This window comes from Scyliorhinus canicula, chromosome 14 (assembly GCF_902713615.1).
Source record: "Scyliorhinus canicula chromosome 14, sScyCan1.1, whole genome shotgun sequence".
Taxonomy (NCBI): Eukaryota; Metazoa; Chordata; class Chondrichthyes; order Carcharhiniformes; family Scyliorhinidae; genus Scyliorhinus; species Scyliorhinus canicula.
The window spans coordinates 4,251,874-4,271,093 of record NC_052159.1 but is presented as its reverse complement, the minus strand read 5'-3'; the positions used below and the strand labels follow the sequence as shown (position 1 = coordinate 4,271,093).

The following is a 19,220-nucleotide window of genomic DNA, read 5'->3' as shown; positions in this document are numbered from 1 at the left end:
GGACCATGAGTAACCCCCAGCTGTCCATGAACCGATCATGCAGTCCCATGATGACTAGTAATCAATTTCATTGGCCCAAAAGGGTCAACATATGTAATCTATAATCATTCTGATTGGATTGTGGGATGGGCTGAGTAAATGTCTGAAATGGTGTAAAAATTGCTGAATTTCTGTGTTCGGTGGAGAAGTATCTGGATCGCTCCAGAGACCCTCTTCCCGCCGACGTAACTTCAATAAACCAATAATGATAATAATCACTTATTGTCACGAGTAGGCTTCAATGAAGTTATTGTGAAAAGCCCCTTGTCGCCACATTCCGGTGCCTGTTCGGGGTCGCCGGTACGGGAATTGAACCTGTGCTGCTGGCCTTGTTCTGCATTACAAGCCAGCTGTTTAGCCCACTGTGCTAAACCAGCCCCTAACTGTTTGACGGTTGGAACAGACCGAGTGTCGTGTGATTCTTTCAGATTCATTCACACCATCATGGCCTAACTAAAGTTTTATACAACTGTAACATGACCTGTCAACTCTTGTACTCAATTCCCCTGGCTGATGAAGGCAAGATGCTGTATGTCTTCTGGAACACCTGCATTGCCACTTTCATGGAACTATGGACCTGGACACCCAGATCCCTCTGCATGTCAATGCTACTAAGGGTTCTGCCATTTTCAGTATAATTTACACCTGAATTTGATCTTCCAAAATGCATCACCTCGCATTTTTCCGGATTGAACTCCATCTGCCATTTCTCTGCCCAATTCTCCAATTTATTTATATTCTGCTGTATTCTCTGACAGTCCCCTTCACTATCAGCAACTCCACCTATCTTAATGTTATCTGCAAACTTGCTACATTTTCCTCCAGATCATTTATGTATATTACAAACAACAGTCGTCCCAACAACAGATCACAGGATTGATCCCTGTGGAACACCACTAGTTACAGATCTCCACTCTGAAATACTCCCTTCCACTGTTACTCTCTTTCCTGTTGCCAAGCCAGTTCTTTATCCATCGAGCTAGCACACCCCGAATCCCATGTCACTGTCTGTGCGGAGTCTGCATGTTCTCCGCGTATCTGCGTGGGTTTCCTCCGGGAGCTCTGGTTTCCCACCCACAGTCCAAAAACATGCAGGATAGGTGGATTGACCATGTTGAATCCTGTCTTAGTCACATGCCCCCCTGGTTTAGAAATATATTGCCATTCCGCCATTACTGCCCGGTCAAAAATATGCAATTCTTTCCCCTTCCCCTTTTTTCAAATTCATTCATGTGATGTGGGTGTCGCTGGCTAGGCCACTATTTATCATCCAGCCCGAGGGCTCCTGTGCTGTATTGTTCTTTGTACCTTCCTGAACTGCTGCAGTCCATGTGGTGTGGGTACACCCAGAGTGCTGTTAGGGGGGGAATTCCAGGATTTTGACACAGCGACGGTGAAGAAGCGGCGATTATATTTCCAAGTCAGGATGGTGAGTGGTGTTGTGTCTGTAAAACCTCAGACACTTTGGCCAGTTTATTAATCAAATGTTTTACCTAGGTATTTTTATTGGTGAGGCGAACAAAGGACAACGCAAGTGTATAAATCAAATAATTTTATTCAACAAACAGTAAAACAGTTCCTCTAAAATTAACGCTTAAATTATCCCATTATTAATAGTCCCAAGAGTCTTAATACTAACTGAGCTGAGGGATTCCGCCGTGCTGCAGGTCCGATTCTCTGAGTCTTGATCTCCTCACGGTCTTTTTACGCGAAGGTGGGTCTCGCATGCTGCTTGCTTCCGTCTCTGGCCAGTTGTCTCAATCACCACTGCATGGAGTCTTTGCAAGGGAGAGGTCGAGGGGTAATGAGGTCACAGGGTGGGAGTGGAACCACCCAATGGAGTTACTATTGGCCACTCAGTAGGACATCGGGAAATGGACCCCCTTGGACGGATTCCCAGTACACCGGGACCCATTTCCCAGTAACCTTGTATCTATGAATAGAGCTGATTATCTCTTGATCGATGATTTATGGGGCACGTCCTGGCAGCTTGTCTGAGTTTAGTGTATTTGAACTTGACCAAGTTCAAATTTCCATCAGGCTTTGTGCTGGAGTTGGCTGTGGCTTGATTTAAATGTCAAATTTATAATTTTAAGTGTCTGATTTTATCGGGCCTAAAATACAGGTGCTGTATACTTTACCACAGTGGCTTGGAGGGGAACCCCAGTTGGGGTGTTCCCATGTGTATGCGACCCTTATCCTTCTAGACAGTAGTGATTGTGGGTTTAAAAGGGCTGTCTAAGGAACCTTGGTAAGATCGTGCAGTGCATTGCCACATTGCTGCCACTGTGCATTGGTGGTGGAGGTCCAATCAAGTGGACTGCTTTATCCTGGATGGTGTCGAGCTTCTTCACTGTTGTTGGAGCTGCACTCATGTGGTGAATGTAATTCACACTATTGTATGGTATTGTGTCCTTGTGGGCTCTGTCTGTGAGCCGTTGTGCGGCTCTGCCCATAGGGGGAGATGAGGAGCTTGTACAGGGTTCCACCCTCGGCCCCGCCCATGGCCCCTCCCACTACCGGAAGTATAATGTGCTGCAGCCGTGTGAGTCTGCCCTCAGTTCTTCTGGTCGCAGGCAGGCTCAGTTGTAAGACTATTAACCCCCAATCGTGTTCCGAGTGAAGTGATGGTCTCATCAACTCATCCAGGCAAGTGGAGGGTATTCCATTACACTCTTGACTTGAATCTTATAGATGGTGGACAGGCTTTGAGGAGTCAGGAGGTGAGTTATTCGCTGCAGGATTCCCATCTTCTGACCTGCTCTTGTAGCCATGGTGTTTATTTTCCAGCGACAGTGAAGGAACAGCGATATATTTCCAAGTCAGGGTGGTGGGTGGCTTGGAGGGGAACCTCCAGGTGGTGGTCCAGTTCAGTTTCTGGTCAGTGGTAACCCCCAGGATGTTGATAGTGGGGGTTTCTGTGATGGTAATGCCTTGTTAATGGACAGTGTTTTGATTCTCCCTTATTGGAGATGGTCATTGCCTGGCACTTGTTGGGTGTGAATGTTACTTGCCACTTGTCAGCCCAAGCCTGGATATTGTCCAGGCCTTGCTGCAGCTGGACATAGACTCCTTCTGTATTTGAGGAATCACTAATGTTGCTGCGCATTGTGCAATTATCAGTGGACATCCCCACATCTGACCTTATGATGGAAAAAAAGTCATTGATGGAGCAACTGCAGATGATTGGGATCTAGGGCACTACCCTGAGGAACTCCTGCAATGGTTCCTGGAGATGAGATGATTGACCTTCAACATACACAAACATATTCCTTTTTCACTAGGTATGACTTCAACCAGCAGAGACCTGCCTTGATACCTAGGGCAGTCACCCTCATCTCATCTCTGGATTTCAGCTCTTTTTTCAAACGGAGCTATAATGAGATCAGAAGCTGAATGACCCTTGTGGAACCCAAACCGAGGGTCAGTGAGCAGGTTTTTGCTCAGCAAGTGCGGGTTCCCAGAATTGTTGGTAACCGCTTCCATCACTTTGCTGATGGTGGAGATAAGATTACTAGGGCGGTAATTGGCCAGATTGTATTTGTCCTGCTTTCTGTGTCCAGGACATACCTGGGCAATGTTCTTCATTGCCGGGTAGATGCCAGTGTTGTAGCTGTAGTAGAACAACTAGACTAGGGACACGGCAAGTTCTGGAACATAAGACTTCAGTACTATAACCGGACTATTGTCAGGGCCCATTTCCTTTGCAGCATTCAGTGTCTTCAGCCAATTTTTAATATCACGTGGAGTAAATCTGATCAGCTGAAGTTTGGCAACTATGTTGCTGGGGAATTCCAGAGGAGGCCGAGATAGATCATTCACCTTCTGGCTGAAAATTGTTGCAAATCTAGTGGTTAGCACAACCGCCTCACGGCGCTGAGGTCCCAGGTTCGATCCCGGCTCTGGGTCACTGTCCGTGTGGAGTTTGCACATTCTCCCCGTGTCTGCGTGGGTTTCGCCCCCACAACCCAAAAATGTGCAGAGTAGGTGGATTGGCCACGCTAAATTGCCCCTTAATAGAAAAAAATAATTGGGTAATCTAAAATTTAAAAAAAAAAAAAAAAAAAATTGTTGCAAATGCTTGGGGCGGGATTCTTCATTGGCCGGCGCTGAAATTGGGAAAGGTGATTGGGCGGAGAATAGGTTCCGACGCCAAAATTGCGGGGGGGGGGGGCGCGCCGATTTGACGCTAAATCGCAATTCTCCATCATCTCGACAGCTGCGCAGTTCACTTGTGCTTTTAAAGATCGTGAAACCGGCATCTTGGTGTTGAGGGAGAGAGAGTGGGTAGAGACAGAGTGGGGTGGAGGTGGATGGGCAGGAACACAATTGCAGCCAGTAAGGCAGTCATGCAGCTGCGCACACCGCTAACAGCCCACTGTGAACTTAGGGTCATGGGCACCCCCCTAAGTGCCCTCTGGCCCCAGCCAATCCATCAGCTGTATGGGATGAGTGTGTGTGGGGGAGTGAAGTGTGTATATGTAGCTGCAGCTCGTCAGCCTCCTAAGTATGAATCGCGGACCCGGCAGTACCTGCACTGTTTTTCATTGGAATTGATTGTGTTCCACAGTCGCTGAATCGGTCCAGGTGTGTCACCAGTTTTACTGTCGTGAAAGTCCACGAATTCTGCGTTGGCATCAACACTTAGTCTCAGAAACGGAGATTCTCGTCTGATATTTTATAATGATGTCCTGGGCTCCCTATCATTGAGGGTGGGGATATTTGCAACGCCTCCTTCTCCTCCAATGAGTAACTCAATTATCACCACCGTTCACAACTGAATGTGACAGGACCCCAGTGCATAGATATGATCCTTTGGGGCAGCACGGTGGCGCAGTGGTTAGCACTGCTGCCTCACGGCGCCAAGGTCCCAGGTTTGATCCCGGCTCTGGGTCACTGTCCGTGTGGAGTTTGCATATTCTCCCTGTATTTACGTGGGTTTTGCCCCCACAACCCAAAGATGGGCAGGGTAGGTGGATTGGCCATGCTAAATTGCCCCTTAATTGGAAAAAATGAATTGGGCATCTAACTTTATTTTTAAAAAGATATGATCCTTTGGAATTGCTTACCTTTGTCTAGCGTTTGCTGTTTATGCTGTTCGGTTTGCAAGTAGTCCTAAGTTGTAGCGTCACCCAGTTGACACCTCCATTTTAGGTCTGACTGGTGCTGATCCTGGCATGCTCTCCTGCACTCCTGATTGAATGAAGGTTGGTCCCCTGGTTTGGTGTTAATGATAGAGAAGGGGACATGCTGGGCCATGAGGTTACAGATTGTGGTTGTGTTCAATACTGCTGCTGTTGATGGCTCACAACTGCCGCCTCCCCCTGACATAACAGCCCTGGGAGTATCTTTAGCACACACACTGCAACTGTCAAAGAAGGCAGCTTACCTCTACCTTCTCAAAAAGCAGGTAATGGTATCACAAAATAAAGGTTAAAACCAAAAAGAAAACTAATAAGCCTGCAAGTCCCGTCGAGGTGTCAGTTATTAGCAATGTATGTTAATTGAAAACAAAGATGCTACTGTGTGTGGGTGAGACGGGAAGGGGTGCTTTTTTTCTCTTTTAGCATGCTCTCCGTCAGTGTGATTGTCTGATGTGACTTTCCACTGTTGAGAGTCTACTGCTCGGAGCTGTGGGAGGGGGGAGAGGCGGATTGATCCGACTGCAGCTGCTTGGAAGCTGTGTGTTTGTTTGCTGCCCTCCCTTTGCTTTTGTGACTTGGAGTAAGGAAAGGGAGGATGTAAGATGACCTGCTTCCAGCACTGGAGAAGGGGAAGGAGTGTTCTTTCTCTCTTCTGGTGTGCTCTGTGTTGGTGTGATTTATCCCTTGCTGAAGAATCTACTGCTAGAAGCTGCAGGAAAGATTGAGAGAGGTGGTTTCATCCGAATGAGTAACCCGACCAAGGTGTTGGAGAAATGCTTTTGCAGATTGCTGGTGACTTTACTGCAGGGTTGACTGTTCCATGTTTAACGCCTGGAGGCCCTGTTTTTGCTTGTTGCCACCTCTTTTGCTACTGTGGCCTGGAGCAAGGGAAGGGATGATGTGTAATGACCTGCTGCTTGCGCTGGAGAAGGGGATGGGGTGCTCCTTCTCTCTTTTATACCGTGCTGTGCGTCAATGTAACTTTCCGGTGTGAATTTCCACTGCTGGGAGCTGCGGGAGGGGGAGAGAGAGGCAACTTAATCTGAATGAGCAACTTGATGAAGGTGTTGCAGAAATGCTTTTTGCAGATTGCTGGTGACTTGTGATGAGTGTGGTATGTGGACTGTTAAGTAGTTTGTTTTCATCTTTTTGTATAAAGTTATTGTTTTGTTAATATAAATTTAGAGTACCCAATTAATTTTTTTCCAATTAAGGGGCAATTTAGCGTGGCCAATCCACCTAGCTTACGCATCTTTGGGTTGTGGGTGCGAAACCCACGCAAACACGGGGAGAATGTGCAAACTCCACACAGACAGTGACCCAGAGCCGGGATCGAACCTGGGACCTCGGCGCCGTGAGGCCGCAGTGCTAACTCACTGCGCCACCATGCTGCCACTATAAAGTTATTGTTGACCATTTAATAAACAAAATATTTTGAAGTGGCTTCTCATGGGTACATGTGTCATGTCTCTGACGATGATTATTGCATTGCATTTCTATCAAACATTTTGCTTGACCTCTAAAAGCATCAGCACCATAGAGGCAGCAGCCATCAATCAAACACTCAAGCAGGTCTTTCACTGCAGTTGCCACCGGTGTTGGCCTCGGTGCAACGCGTGGTCGGCAACATCCCCTGCGAGCAAAGCCTTCGGGACTTCTCCAATTGGCTATGCAGTTGGTGGAATGTACCTGACATCACCCCTACCCCCACCCCCCACCCCCTGAATGTCATGGCTGAGATCTACCAGACCTCCGACTGCTGTCTCCATTGGATGTTCCTGCCTCCACCTGATGTGCATCAGCAACTGTGTGCTGCTCACCAGATTGTGCCCCAGAAGATTGTCTACTAATGTCGGCCGCTAAGGTGTATATCTGCACCGGTGGAAGGTGGAGGTGATAGCTATGACGCTTCGATGGTGGTCTCCTCGGAACTCTCCTTGTGGATGGGGGGGAGGACTCCGGATGGAGATCCTGCGGGACAATGGGCACGTGGTCAGTGAGAGGGGAGGATAATTTTGTCTGACATGAACTACTTATTTGAGACAGATCATCTGCACGAGAGGGCAGTGGATCCTCACCTCTGTGGCGCAGGGCAACCTCTATGTTGCTGGCTGTTCTCTACTTGGACAACTCCACGATTTCCAGGGCCCATTCCTCATAGTGGGTGAGGACTCTGATTTATGAGTCCGCCCACCCACCCCATCTTGGTCCTTTCCCGCTTATTATGGGCTATCTATGCAGGGGCTAAGAGAGGGCATTGTAAGCCTCACACTTGATAGGTCAGGGGGGTCTGTAGCAGGTGGCATGTGTGGTATCACAACTTTACATGAAGGGTTGTGCTGGTGGGTGCCAGGGGGTTCTGAGGAACAAGCACAAAGATTGGATGTGGGGAGGGTGCGAGGTATCAGCCAGTGATCTGTGGGGTGGGGGCAGGTGGGAATTTAAGGGGTGGCAGGCAAAACTGATGCCAGGAAAGAGGTGTAACTTAACCTTGCAGCTTGGTGGAGGTTGTTTGTGCTCCTCCAACATTGGACAGCTGTCCTCCTGGTCGTGCTGCCCGCAATGACAGCCGCTGCCACTGCCTCCCAGGTGCCTCGAACCCCTCGAGGGAACAGGATGTCCCGCCTCTCATCCACAGCATTGAGAAGCCTGGCGAGGTCGGCATTGCCAAAGCGAGGAGTAGGTCTATGCACTGCCATCCTTGGTGTTGACTGGGAGTGAGTGGTGAAGGAACGTTTGAAAGCAGCTTGTTAGCGGCAAGACGCTGAGGCACGAGTCTGTCGAATCTGACGGTGAGACAGCCAGTAATGCCGAGAATCACGTGAAGGCTCATTTTTTGGCAACAAGTGTTGTTTGACACACACCGCAATCTCGCCAAAGTGGCTGTCGAGTAACACCGTGCCAAATGCGCCCAAAATGACACTTGGATTTCCCAGTTGGCCCTGTAGACCTGTTCACCTTTTTAAAAAAGTCAATGATGCCTGATGGTGTTGGCAGGTATAGAGACTGTGATTGAGTTTACAGATTTTTGGGCCCATTTATTTAGCTCCGACTGAGAGAGTGTGTAAAATGCAATCTCTCTCACACACTCTGCCTGCATGCCAAAGATGATCCACATTGAATCCTCACTGTAAATAGGACTGTAGTTGGTGTGACCTTTCCCTGATCTCTTTTACTAGATTCTTGCAATCAAGTTGGCTGAGAAAGAAGGTGCTCGGGTTGTATTGGCCACAGACCCTGATGCAGACAGACTGGCTGTTGCAGAACAACAAGAGGAGTAAGTATCAGTAATTGCATTTTATAAGACGGTTATGACACACTTAACGTTTGTAAAAAATGTTTTTAAGAAATCTAAATAAAACCGCCACTGTTTGCAGCAAGGTATGTGCACCACTTCCTTTACGATCCCATTTACTTCACTGATTAGGCCCAATATCCGCCTCCTGAAATGTGTTCCTCTATGATTCTTTGGCCTGAAGTTTTCAGATGGCGAGGTCTCGGGTCCCACTGTAGTTATTTCACACTTCAATGAGAGTTAAGTGGTTACAGGTAGAATTTCCGGCCCTCACTGGGGAGGAAGTCCCACTGTACAGAGCTGTCAGCCAGCAACTCTCCAGTCCCTGCAGCAACAGCACTTACTTAGACAGAAGAAATTCAGGAGAATGCCTGAGAGCAAGTCCAGGTACTGGGGGCCGAGGTAAGCTCAAAAGCTCCCAGGATGGCCAGGGGATGGAAAGCCTGGGGTGTGCGAAAGGGGCGATGGGGAAGAGACCAATGGGGGACGGATGTCCGGAGGCCACTGGACTGTAAAAGGGTGGAGGCGCAGGGGTTTCTGATGGAGATGTCCCACACCCCTCCCTCCTGTGACCTAACTTTGTTTAATTTCAGTTTTCCTCCATTCAAGTTCAATCCTCCTGCCAGCCTACTGAGGCTGGGTAGGAAACAGCCTCCAAGGGCAGCGGATGCATGGCACTCACCATCATGAATTGGAGCTCCACTGTTGCTGGGTAAAAATCCTGAAACCCCTCCCTAACTGCACTGTGGGTGTACCTACACCACATGGACTGCAGCGGTTCAAGAAGGTGGCTCACCACCTCTTCTAGGGCAATTAGGCTTGGGCAATAAATGCAGACCTTGCTAGCTATGCTCACATCACAAGAGCAAATGAATATAAAGTCTAATCTGTACAATATCACTGAGGTGCAAATCTCTCCCTGCAATGTAAACTCCATTACATTTTAGAGCAGTGAGTGGAACATGTGGCTGTTATGAGGATTACAATTTGTCAGCCGCCTACAGGCATGCTTGAGCACTTCACTGCTTTTATAGATAATATTTTCAAGTTAACTTCATATTTATAGGTGTTTTAAAGGTTCAGAGAAAGCAATGTGGTATTGGACCAGTTTCATACCAACGGTCATTATGAGGTGAAGGGACTTTTCCATTGTTAAGATTACATTCTGTTGCTTTACATTGCATCAGAAACTGACTCGGTCACCTTTTTCTTGAATGGCTCCAGCTGTTCCAGAGTAACTTGTTTAAAATTAAAATAACATTAGTCAATTGCATGTAGCTTTGCCCGCCCTCAAGTTGATTTTTTTCTCTGTAAATGAGATGATGAGACAATTGGGAGAGTATTCGGAATTCCATTCCACAAAATCATCTTGTGATGTGGCAAAATGGAATGGGAAATTTTGCCACAGGAATTTACAAAAATAAATTTTCGCTCAAAAACTGCAATCACAAGAAGATTTGTAATAATTGACTTATTTTTCCAGGTTCCTTTTTGTTTGGGAGATTTATTTAAAATTTGCAAATTCCCTGCCTGTAATGACTCTTTACTTAGCAAATGCAAAATCCCTGAGCCAAGCAGTTTCTTCCTGTGCTGCTGTGTTGAGTGTGGATAGGCCTCCGCTGAGCCTGTGGATTGGTCATTCCTCTATGATGTGCTGCAGTTTTCTCTCTCCCACAGACACATAGAGGGTTGACACTAATGCCCCATTTTGTGGGGGTTGGCCAATCAGGGATTGTGGCCAATCCTGAACCTGTTAAAGCTGGACCATTCTTTCCTCAGAGAGTTAGAAGTTGGCAGCTGTTGGGTTGGGCTTGAGACCAGGTCCTTGTTTGTCATGCCCAATGAATCCCATTCATTTGTTCAGGTGGAATTTGTGTTGAAGTCCTGGGTGGGAGGGTTTTTCCAGATCAGCCTTTTGTGGGCTAAATAGATTTAACATGGAGTGGCAGGTGGGGGCTTTGCAAACCTTTCCTATCATTTTATGGGTTATTGCAAGTCGATGAATATGTGGAAGAATGAAGTTTGCCAGGCAGGTAGCCACGGCAATGGTGTTGAGTGTAGTTACAGAATGTTATTTTGAATACAGAGTGTTAAAGAGTGTTCTTGAAACCTGTTAGCATTGAATGGTTATAACTCATCACCTTTAGGAGAAGAGGGGTCAATTCTGTCTTTAAAACAAATGCTGGAAATACTCAGAGGGCTGGTAGCATTCTGGAGAGAGAAACATAAAGCTTCAGGCCTGTGACCTTTCATCAGAACTGAAGAGAACATTCTGTCTTTTGTACCCCACCCAAATTATACATGTTTAGAATAATCTGAATAGTTTAACAAGACTGAAATAGATATTTTATGAATCATTCTGATCACACCTTTACATCATGAGCTCTGACTTGTTGGTTCCTTGAAGGCTCAATTCGTACCTTCAGTACCCAGGCTGCATGGGTTCAAGAAGATACCCACCATTACCTTCTCAAGGGCAACAAGCAATGGGCCTCCAAGGCCCACATCCCAAGACTGAATAATTTACAATATAGTAAGTACCGTTTGACTATATTATGTGAAGAAAAGACACAGGGTGGGATTCTCCGTTGGCCGACGTGGAAATCGGGAAACGTGATTGGGCGGAGAATCGATTCAAATGCCAAGATCGCGCTGGGCGCCGATTTGATGTCAAATCGCAATTCTCCATCATCTTGACAGCAGCGTCAATGTGGCCTGGAACACACGTACAGTAAACCGTGTTTGCGTATCATTAGGGGGCCCAACCCGGAATTCTCCGGGGCCTCCGCGATTCTCCGTCTCCGAGTTCCCGACGGTGAGGTTCACTTGTTCTTTTAAAAATTAAAAATCGTGACATCGGCGTCGTGGCTGCTGAGGGAGGGAGAGAGGGTACGGAACATGTCCAATATTGCCATAGTTTGTTGACAGTTGTGCAGCTGGCTGGGGGGCTTCAGCCAGGGCCAGGGGGAAGTAGTGGGGGTTGACCAGGAGGTGCGCTGTGGAGTCAGGGTGGACGGGCACGGAACACCATTGCCGCACCCGCAAGGCAGCCATTTTTTTACATTTAGAATACCCGATTAATTTTTTCCAATTAAGGGACAATTTAGCATGGCCAATCCACCTACCCTGCATATCTTTTTTGGGTTGGGGGGGGGGGCGAAACCCACACAAACATGGGGAGAATGTGCAAACTTCACACAGACAGTGACCCAGAGCCGGGATTGAAACTGGGACCTCAGCGCCATGAGACAGCAGTGCTAACCACTGCGCCACCATGCTGCCCTACCGGCAAGGCAACCATGCAGCTGCGCACACCGTTAACAGCCCACTGTGAACTTAGTACCACGGGTCGTATAGGTGTCCCCCCAGGGCACCACAGGGGGTGCCATCTGGCCCCAGCCGATCCATCAGCTATGTGGGCGTGCTCCAGCACAACCAGTGCCATATTATTGGCTGGGGTGAGTGTTTGTGGGGAGTGTAATATGCATGTGCAGTTGCAGCTTGTCAGCCTCCCAAGTGTCAATCACGGACCCGGCGAATCCCGCACTGTTTTTCATTGAAATCGATTGTGTTCCAAGTGGTGCCGGTGCTAGCCTCTTTACGGTAGCAGAATCCCTCCAGGCGTGGCGCCAGTTTTGCTGTCGTAAAAGTCCACGAATGCTACGTTGGCATCAACATTTGGGTGGGATTCTCCTTCCCAAAATGTCTGTGAAGCATTTCAGTCAATTCTAATTTTGGTTTTATAAGTTGAATCATTGCCCCGAGTTCCACTGATCATGGCGTTTGATCACTAAAAAGAATGTTTTGCTCACCCAGCAGCAGCTTAAAGACTGAAGGGGCTATATTCTTTTTTATGTTTGTACACAAGATGTGGGCATTGCTGGCATTTATGGCCCATTCCTAATTGCCTTTGAGAAGGTAGTGTGCTGCTTTCTTAAACCGCTGCAGTGTATGTATTGTAGAAATATTGACAGTGCTGTTAAGGAGATAATTCCAGAATTTTCCCAATGACAATGGAGGAATGGTGATATAGTTCTAATCTGAAGGGAAACTGGAGGTGCATTTGCTCCCCTCACCCATCTTGATCCAGGTTTGTAAGGTGCTGCCGAAGGGGCCTGTTGCAGCGCATCTTGTAAATGGTACACACTGCACCCCCTATGTGTCGGTGGAGGAGAGAGTGAATGCTTAACGTGCTGGATAGAGTGCCAGTCAAGTAGGCTTCTTAGTTCTGGATGATGTTGAGATTCTTGAGTGTTGTTGGAGCTGCACTCATCCAGGCAAGTGGAGGGTATTCCATCACGCTCCTGACTTGTGCTTTGTAGATGGTGGAGTCTTTGGGGAGTCAGGAGATGTGTTACTCTCCCCAAAATTCCCAGCCACTGATCTGCTCTTGTAGCCACCGTATTTATGTGATTAGTACAGTTCAGTTTCTGGTCAATGGTAATCCCCAAGGTAGTGTTAGTGGGTTACTCCAAGATGGTAATGCTGTTGAATGTCATGGGGAGATGGTTATATTTCTCTTGTTGGAGATGGTCATTGCATGGCACTTGTGTGGCACAAATGTTACTTCCCACTTATCAACCCAAGCCTGAATATTAGCCCTGTCTTGCTGCATATGGACATGGACTACTTCAGTATCTGAGGAGTCACGAATGGGCTGAACATTGTGAAATCATCAGCAAAAATCCCCGCTTCTGGCTTTATGATGGAGCGAAGGTCATTGATGAAATGGCTGAAGATAGTTGGCCTAGGACACTTATTCTGAGGAACATCTGCAGCGATAACCTAGGACTGAGATGATTGATCTCCAAGAAGCAGAACCATCTTCCGTTGTCCTAGGTAATGACTCCAGGCAGTGGAGAGTTTCCCCACTGATTTCCATTGACTCCAGTATTACTAGGACTCTTTGATGCCATACTTGGTCAAATGCTGCCCCCACTTGACATTAAGCCACACCGTCTAGTGATGTGCTGAGTTGGCTTATGAAAGCCACAGCTTTACCAGTGGGCTTGATGTTTCTGGGCTAGGGGCATTTTCAAAACAGTCTTCAGAAAATCGGCAGCATTCCTCACTCTTACAGTTGTGACTGGTTTAGCTTTATAGTAAGATTGCCTACACATTTTAAGAGTAAGCACTTGGGTGGAGTATTGGAGGACCATAAAACTTTACCCAGGAAGAGTCAGCCCTTCAGAGTGGGGAAAAAAGGAAGATAATTTTCACGCACGTATATGGCACAATTCCAAGGATTGTGGGAAACAATGTCCCATATCTAAACAGCCATGCTGAAACATCATGAAGACAATGCTGACACTTGTGTTTTATTCTTCGGATCCAATACCCCTCACCTCAAAAGTCTCAGAAATGTTACCAAAAGATAGATGACAATGTACTGTGACCTGCTTCTTGTGTCTTGTTGCAGTGATAGTTGGAAGGTGTTCTCCGGCAACGAGCTGGGAGCTCTCCTGGGGTGGTGGATGTTTAAGTGTTGGAAGGACAAACATCCAGATCCAACTGAAGTGAAGAATGTGTATATGCTGGCAACCACCGTCTCCTCTAAAATCCTCCACGCACTTGCAATTAACGAAGGCTTTCAATTTGAGGTGAGATACAGGTTTACAGCAATTAAGACACTTTGTTGATATTTTCATAAAAAGGCTTCTTTTTGGACCTCAAGATTTTCAAAAGATAACCGTGGATAGTATTGGAGATGAGCTCCCTTTTTACCATAGTAACTGATGACTCCAATTGGGCGTTACAATTATTGGGCAGGGGAGGGGGTGGAATTAGCCAGTGCCCCAGTCATTGGTACTCAGTAACTTTCTGCAGGAAAATCTATAGTTAGCAATGGGAATATGAGGTTGCTAATCCGCTGCCTATTTCTTTCTTATCTCACATGATGCTTCGTGCTTAACATCAGTAGAATCGGTCCAGTAAGAGTCAATAACTTTAGGACAGTGTTGTGCAGTACATCGACCACAAGCCACGTGGGGCTAATTGGGTTCCAGATGTGGTTAATTGTATTTCTGATTAATAAATATAAAATTAGTAGATGCAGTCCTGTGACATGTGATGTCAATTCAATGACACACAGCATGTGAACATTAACCATTTTTGTGCATTTGTTGGAAAAGCAGTGAAACTAAAAGCAGAGTTTGAGAGTTTTTTTAATCACTGGGAATCTTTTACCTGGTTGCTGAATGACAGAGGTTGTCAAATAAATTGACCTGTGTTGTATTAAATTGTCTTTTTAAAATTGTTGCATGTGGTTAAAATAGTGTTGCAATGTTAACCCTAACCTGTGGCTACTCAGCAAGTTACTTCGACAATCCAAATCACCGGTGCTTTCGGAGAGAATTGTGCAATATTTTCATACAAGGAAACTGCTCCTGCAGCCTTTGTGCCCAAAGTGTTCTAGTATGCAAGGCACAGCAACAGTGATCTTAGTTTCAATTGTATTATACAGCTTGTAACTGTAGCCTGGTGGCTCCAGATAACCCTCTGGACTATATTAATTTTTACCAGTAGTATTATCTCATTTGCACAAAAGTGCTGAGCAAGTTGTGCTGAATCTGATAATTTGTGACCTACAAGCACTTCCTTGTAATTAAATCCAGGTCCCTCGAAGGGCCAAGGGGGAAAGAACCACTTCTACTGAAAGTAGCGTCCAGGATCCACAAAGTATTGATGAATAGGAACAAGGTTTAGGACTGGAGGAAGTGGGGAAGGACTTTCTTGATTTCTATGCCATTATTGGATCTGAAGAGGAGGAAAGAAGTGGTTTAAAAACAAATATCTGAGGTGCCTAGTTTACACTTCGGGTGCTCAAAATGACAGGTTTTTGTAAATTGATAAAACAGTTCACTAAAAATCAAACCTGTAAATCCTTGAAATCCTCAATCTGTCAGAACATCCAAGAACCTGAAATAATGAATTGAAATGGGAGGTAACCAAGTGCTTGCATTTTGGTGAAGTTCAATATTAATGGGTATATCATCTCTCCTGCATATGGCAAGTAACAAGCGAATTAGATGGTGAATTCTGAGCTCAGGAACGCGGGGTGTGATTCTCCATTTCAGAAACTAAGTGCTGACTGAATCGGGTGGTGTTCTACAACCGCGGAAACGGTGCCGGTCCCAGATCAATTCAGGGTCTGTTACTGGACTAGCACCGGCGCCACGTAGAACTAGAGAAATCCCAATGAAAAACGGTGTCCGATTCGCCGGGGCTGGGTTTGGCACTCGAAGGCTGACAAGCTGCAGCCATATATAAGCGCTCAACTCCACTCATACTCATTCCAGCCAACAAGATGGCAACCCGAAGAGCAGCACCCTGTTTTGCAGATACAGAGATCGAGACCCTGCTGGCGCCATGGAGGAGAGGTGGGGCAGCTTACACCCCAGGGTGGGCAGGAGACAGCCACCACACACGTGCAGCAGGACATCAGGTGGAGATAGAACCCCACAAGGGGGAAAATGTCGGAGGGCAGTCCGACTCCAGGAACTAGCTGCTGTCCAGGCGGATCTTGGGCTTCTGGAAAGGGTGGTCCCATCGATGCTGGAGATGCAGACACAGAACCGGGGGCTACATGAGTTGTCAGCAACCATCCAGCACCTGCCAGTACAGTTGGAGGAGTTCAACCGCCTGCATGGGCAGGAGGCGGTGGCGACTATGCATGCCACCCAGGCCAACACCACACGGGTGACGTATGCGTCACCCTTGGTGTGAAGCTATCGGCTATGGGTCAGGATGTCCAAGGTCTGGGGCACTCTGTGTGGGTGGTGGCCGAGGCACACAACAGGGCGGCCCTGTCACAGGCAGCAATGTACCAGACACACCTGGACATTTCACCAGCGCTCCAGAGCTTGTCTCTGTCACAACGGGTCATGGCCCGGGCACTGGCTGACCTGAGACAGAGGAATGTGGCACAGTCACAGAGGGAGATGGCCCAGTCCCTGTGCTCCGCGAGCAATGAGATCCTGGTCGGGACAGGCCTCTGAATTGCCGTCATCAGCCATGACCGCAGAAGATAATCTCAGTCTCCCAGGAGACAACCTCTCACCCGGAGGTGCGCCTCATGGAATCAGTTGGGTGGTCGGGTGGAGGTTGGGGGTGGATGGGTGTACCCAAATGGCCGGTGTTGCTCTACCCAACCACGGGCACGATGAGAAACCCGAAGAAAACCGGGACTGCCCGTTAATGATATGTAAACGACACTTACTGTACATGCGCCATAGAATGCATTCACACCGCTGTTGAGGCACCGGAGAATGACATTCCGTTGGACGCCCATGCCTGCCTCTATTTTCGGCTGATGTGCGATTCTCTGCTCAATCGTGTTTCCTGATTACAGCCGACGGAGAATCCCACCCCTGGTGTCTGGTATGTGGACCGTGTCATCTGCCACAGCATTTCCCTTCCTTTCCCTTGTTTTCTCTTATTTACAGAGTGAGAGAAAACAAGATGCTATGGCAATGGAATAGTCCTGCTGTGCAGAGTAACAATAACAGCTCTCTGTTTCTGCCTGTCGTTATTTGCCCCAGGCCCAACCATCTTCAGTTGTTTCATCAATGACTTTCCCTCGAACATAACGTTAGATGTGGGGATGTTTGCTAATGATTGCTCATTACCATTCGTAATTCCTTAGATACTGAGGCATTTTATACCCTCCTGCGACTAGACCTGAATAACATTCAGTCCTAGGCTGACATGGTGATATTGATGCAAGTGCAATGACCATCTCCAACAAGAGAGAACTTAACCAGCTCCTCTTGGCATTCAGTGACATTGTAATTGGACTGCAACAATTTAAGAAGACAACTCGCCGCCACCTTCTTCAGGATGGGTAATAAATGCTGACCAACTACAGTCAGAATGCACAAATGAATAAAAATATTCTAAATTGAGTAGATGCTTTCTGATGTGAATGTTGTGCGACATTGTTTGTTTGATTGTTTTCTGTTTTTCTGTCAGTTAAGTTGGCTGTGAAGAAAAGAAGCAGGAGGTTAATGAAAGTCTGGGGTAGGAAAGTATGGTAATGAAACTTGACCTGGGTTGCACTGAGCTTGGAAATTCTAAATCTGTTAACACTGTGCCAGATCCAGCATCTCTGATATAGATCAAGATTAGAAATTCCAGGCTGGGACCTGTCCATTGAAGGTTTAGCATGCCAGCTGCATGGTGTAAATCCAGCCTTCACATTGCCAGAGGAGGCATTTTGTCAGGGTCACCACCAGTGACAGACCTGTAATAATCTTTAGCCTAAGTTTGAAAAGGAAGACTTTCAAAGTGTATTTCTTCAGAATGTCATGGTGTCAAAATGATTTCAGTGACCCAATACAGATATTTAATATGAGGAGTTTTGATAGAACTAATAGAGAGAAATGGTTTCCTTTAGAAAGCCAATAACCAGAGGTAATAACTTTAAAATAATTGGCAAAATATCTGGAGGGGGAAGCTATTAACATTCAAAATACACTGAGAGGGTGGTGGCGTCAGATGCTGCAGGAACCTTGGACAGGACATTAAACATTCAGGTGAAGAGAATTTCAGGATTTTGGGGGAGAAAGTTAGAATGTCGGACTAAATTGAACAACTCTTTAGATTTGGGTTTATTGTCACGTGTACTGAGGCACAGTGAAAAGTATTGTTCAGCGTACAGTCCAGACTGATCATTCCGTACATGAATAAACATAGGACATACGATAAATCCACAATGGAAATGCATAGACGTAGACATCGGGTGAAGCATTCAGAGTGTCGCACTATTCAGTAGAAAACATGTGTGAAGAGATCAGTTCAGTCCATAAGAGGGTCATTCAGGAGTCTGGTAACAGCGGGGAAGAAGTTGTTTTTGAATCTGTTAGTGCGTGTTCTCAGACCTTTGTATCTCCTGCCCAATGGAAGAGGTTGGAAGAGAGAATAACCCGGGTGGGAGGGGTCTTTGATGACGCTGCCTGCTTTCCCAAGGCAGCGGGAGGTGTAGATAGAGTCATTGGATGGGAGGCGGGTTCGCGTGATGGACTCTGTAGTTTCTTACAGTATTGGGCCGAGCAGTTGCCATACCTGGCTGTGATGCAGCCAGATAGGATGTTTTCTATGGTGCATCTGTAAAAGTTGGTAATCTGTAAAAGTTGGTAAGAGTCAATGTGGACATGCAGAATTTCCTTCGTTTCCTTAGGAAATATTGGTGCTGTTGTGTTTTCTTGGTCGTAGCGCGACAAGGGAGGACCAGGACAGATCGTTGGTGGTGTTTACACCTAGGAATTTTAAGCTGTCAACCATCTCCACCTCAGCGCCATTGATGCTGATGGTGTGTACGATACTTTACTTCCTGTATTCAGTGACCAGCTCTTTAGTTTTGATGGCATTGAGGGAGAGATTGTTGTCGTTTCACCACTCCACTGGGTTCTCTATCTCCCTCCTGTACTCTGACTCATTGTTCTTCGAGATCCAATACACTATGGTCGTGTCATCAGCAAACTTGTCGACGGAGTTGGAGCCAAATTATGCCACACTGTTGTGTGTGTTCAGGGAGTGGAGTAAGGGGCTAAGTACGCAGTCTTGTGGGACCCTGGTATTCAGGACTATTGTGGAGGAGGTGTTGTTGTTTATCCTTACTGATTGTGGTCTGTTGGTCAGAAAGTCGAGGATCCAGTTGCAGAGTGAGGAGCCAAGTCCTAGGTTGTGGAGCTTTGATATGAGCTTGGCTGGGATTATGGTGTTGAAGGCGAAGCTGTAGTCAA

The 19,220-nt window shown here is 46.9% G+C and overlaps 1 protein-coding gene across 1 annotated transcript in view; it reads left to right on the top strand.

The window, feature by feature from the left end:
- The window catches only part of pgm2l1 (phosphoglucomutase 2-like 1), a 174,181-nt gene that overhangs the window by 126,782 nt on the left and 28,179 nt on the right, over nucleotides 1-19,220 (top strand). Inside the window, exons 8-9 of the mRNA XM_038818972.1 lie at nucleotides 8,363-8,460; nucleotides 13,898-14,078. Coding sequence (XP_038674900.1) covers nucleotides 8,363-8,460; nucleotides 13,898-14,078 — 279 coding nt within the window. The remainder of the gene's footprint in view (nucleotides 1-8,362; nucleotides 8,461-13,897; nucleotides 14,079-19,220) is intronic.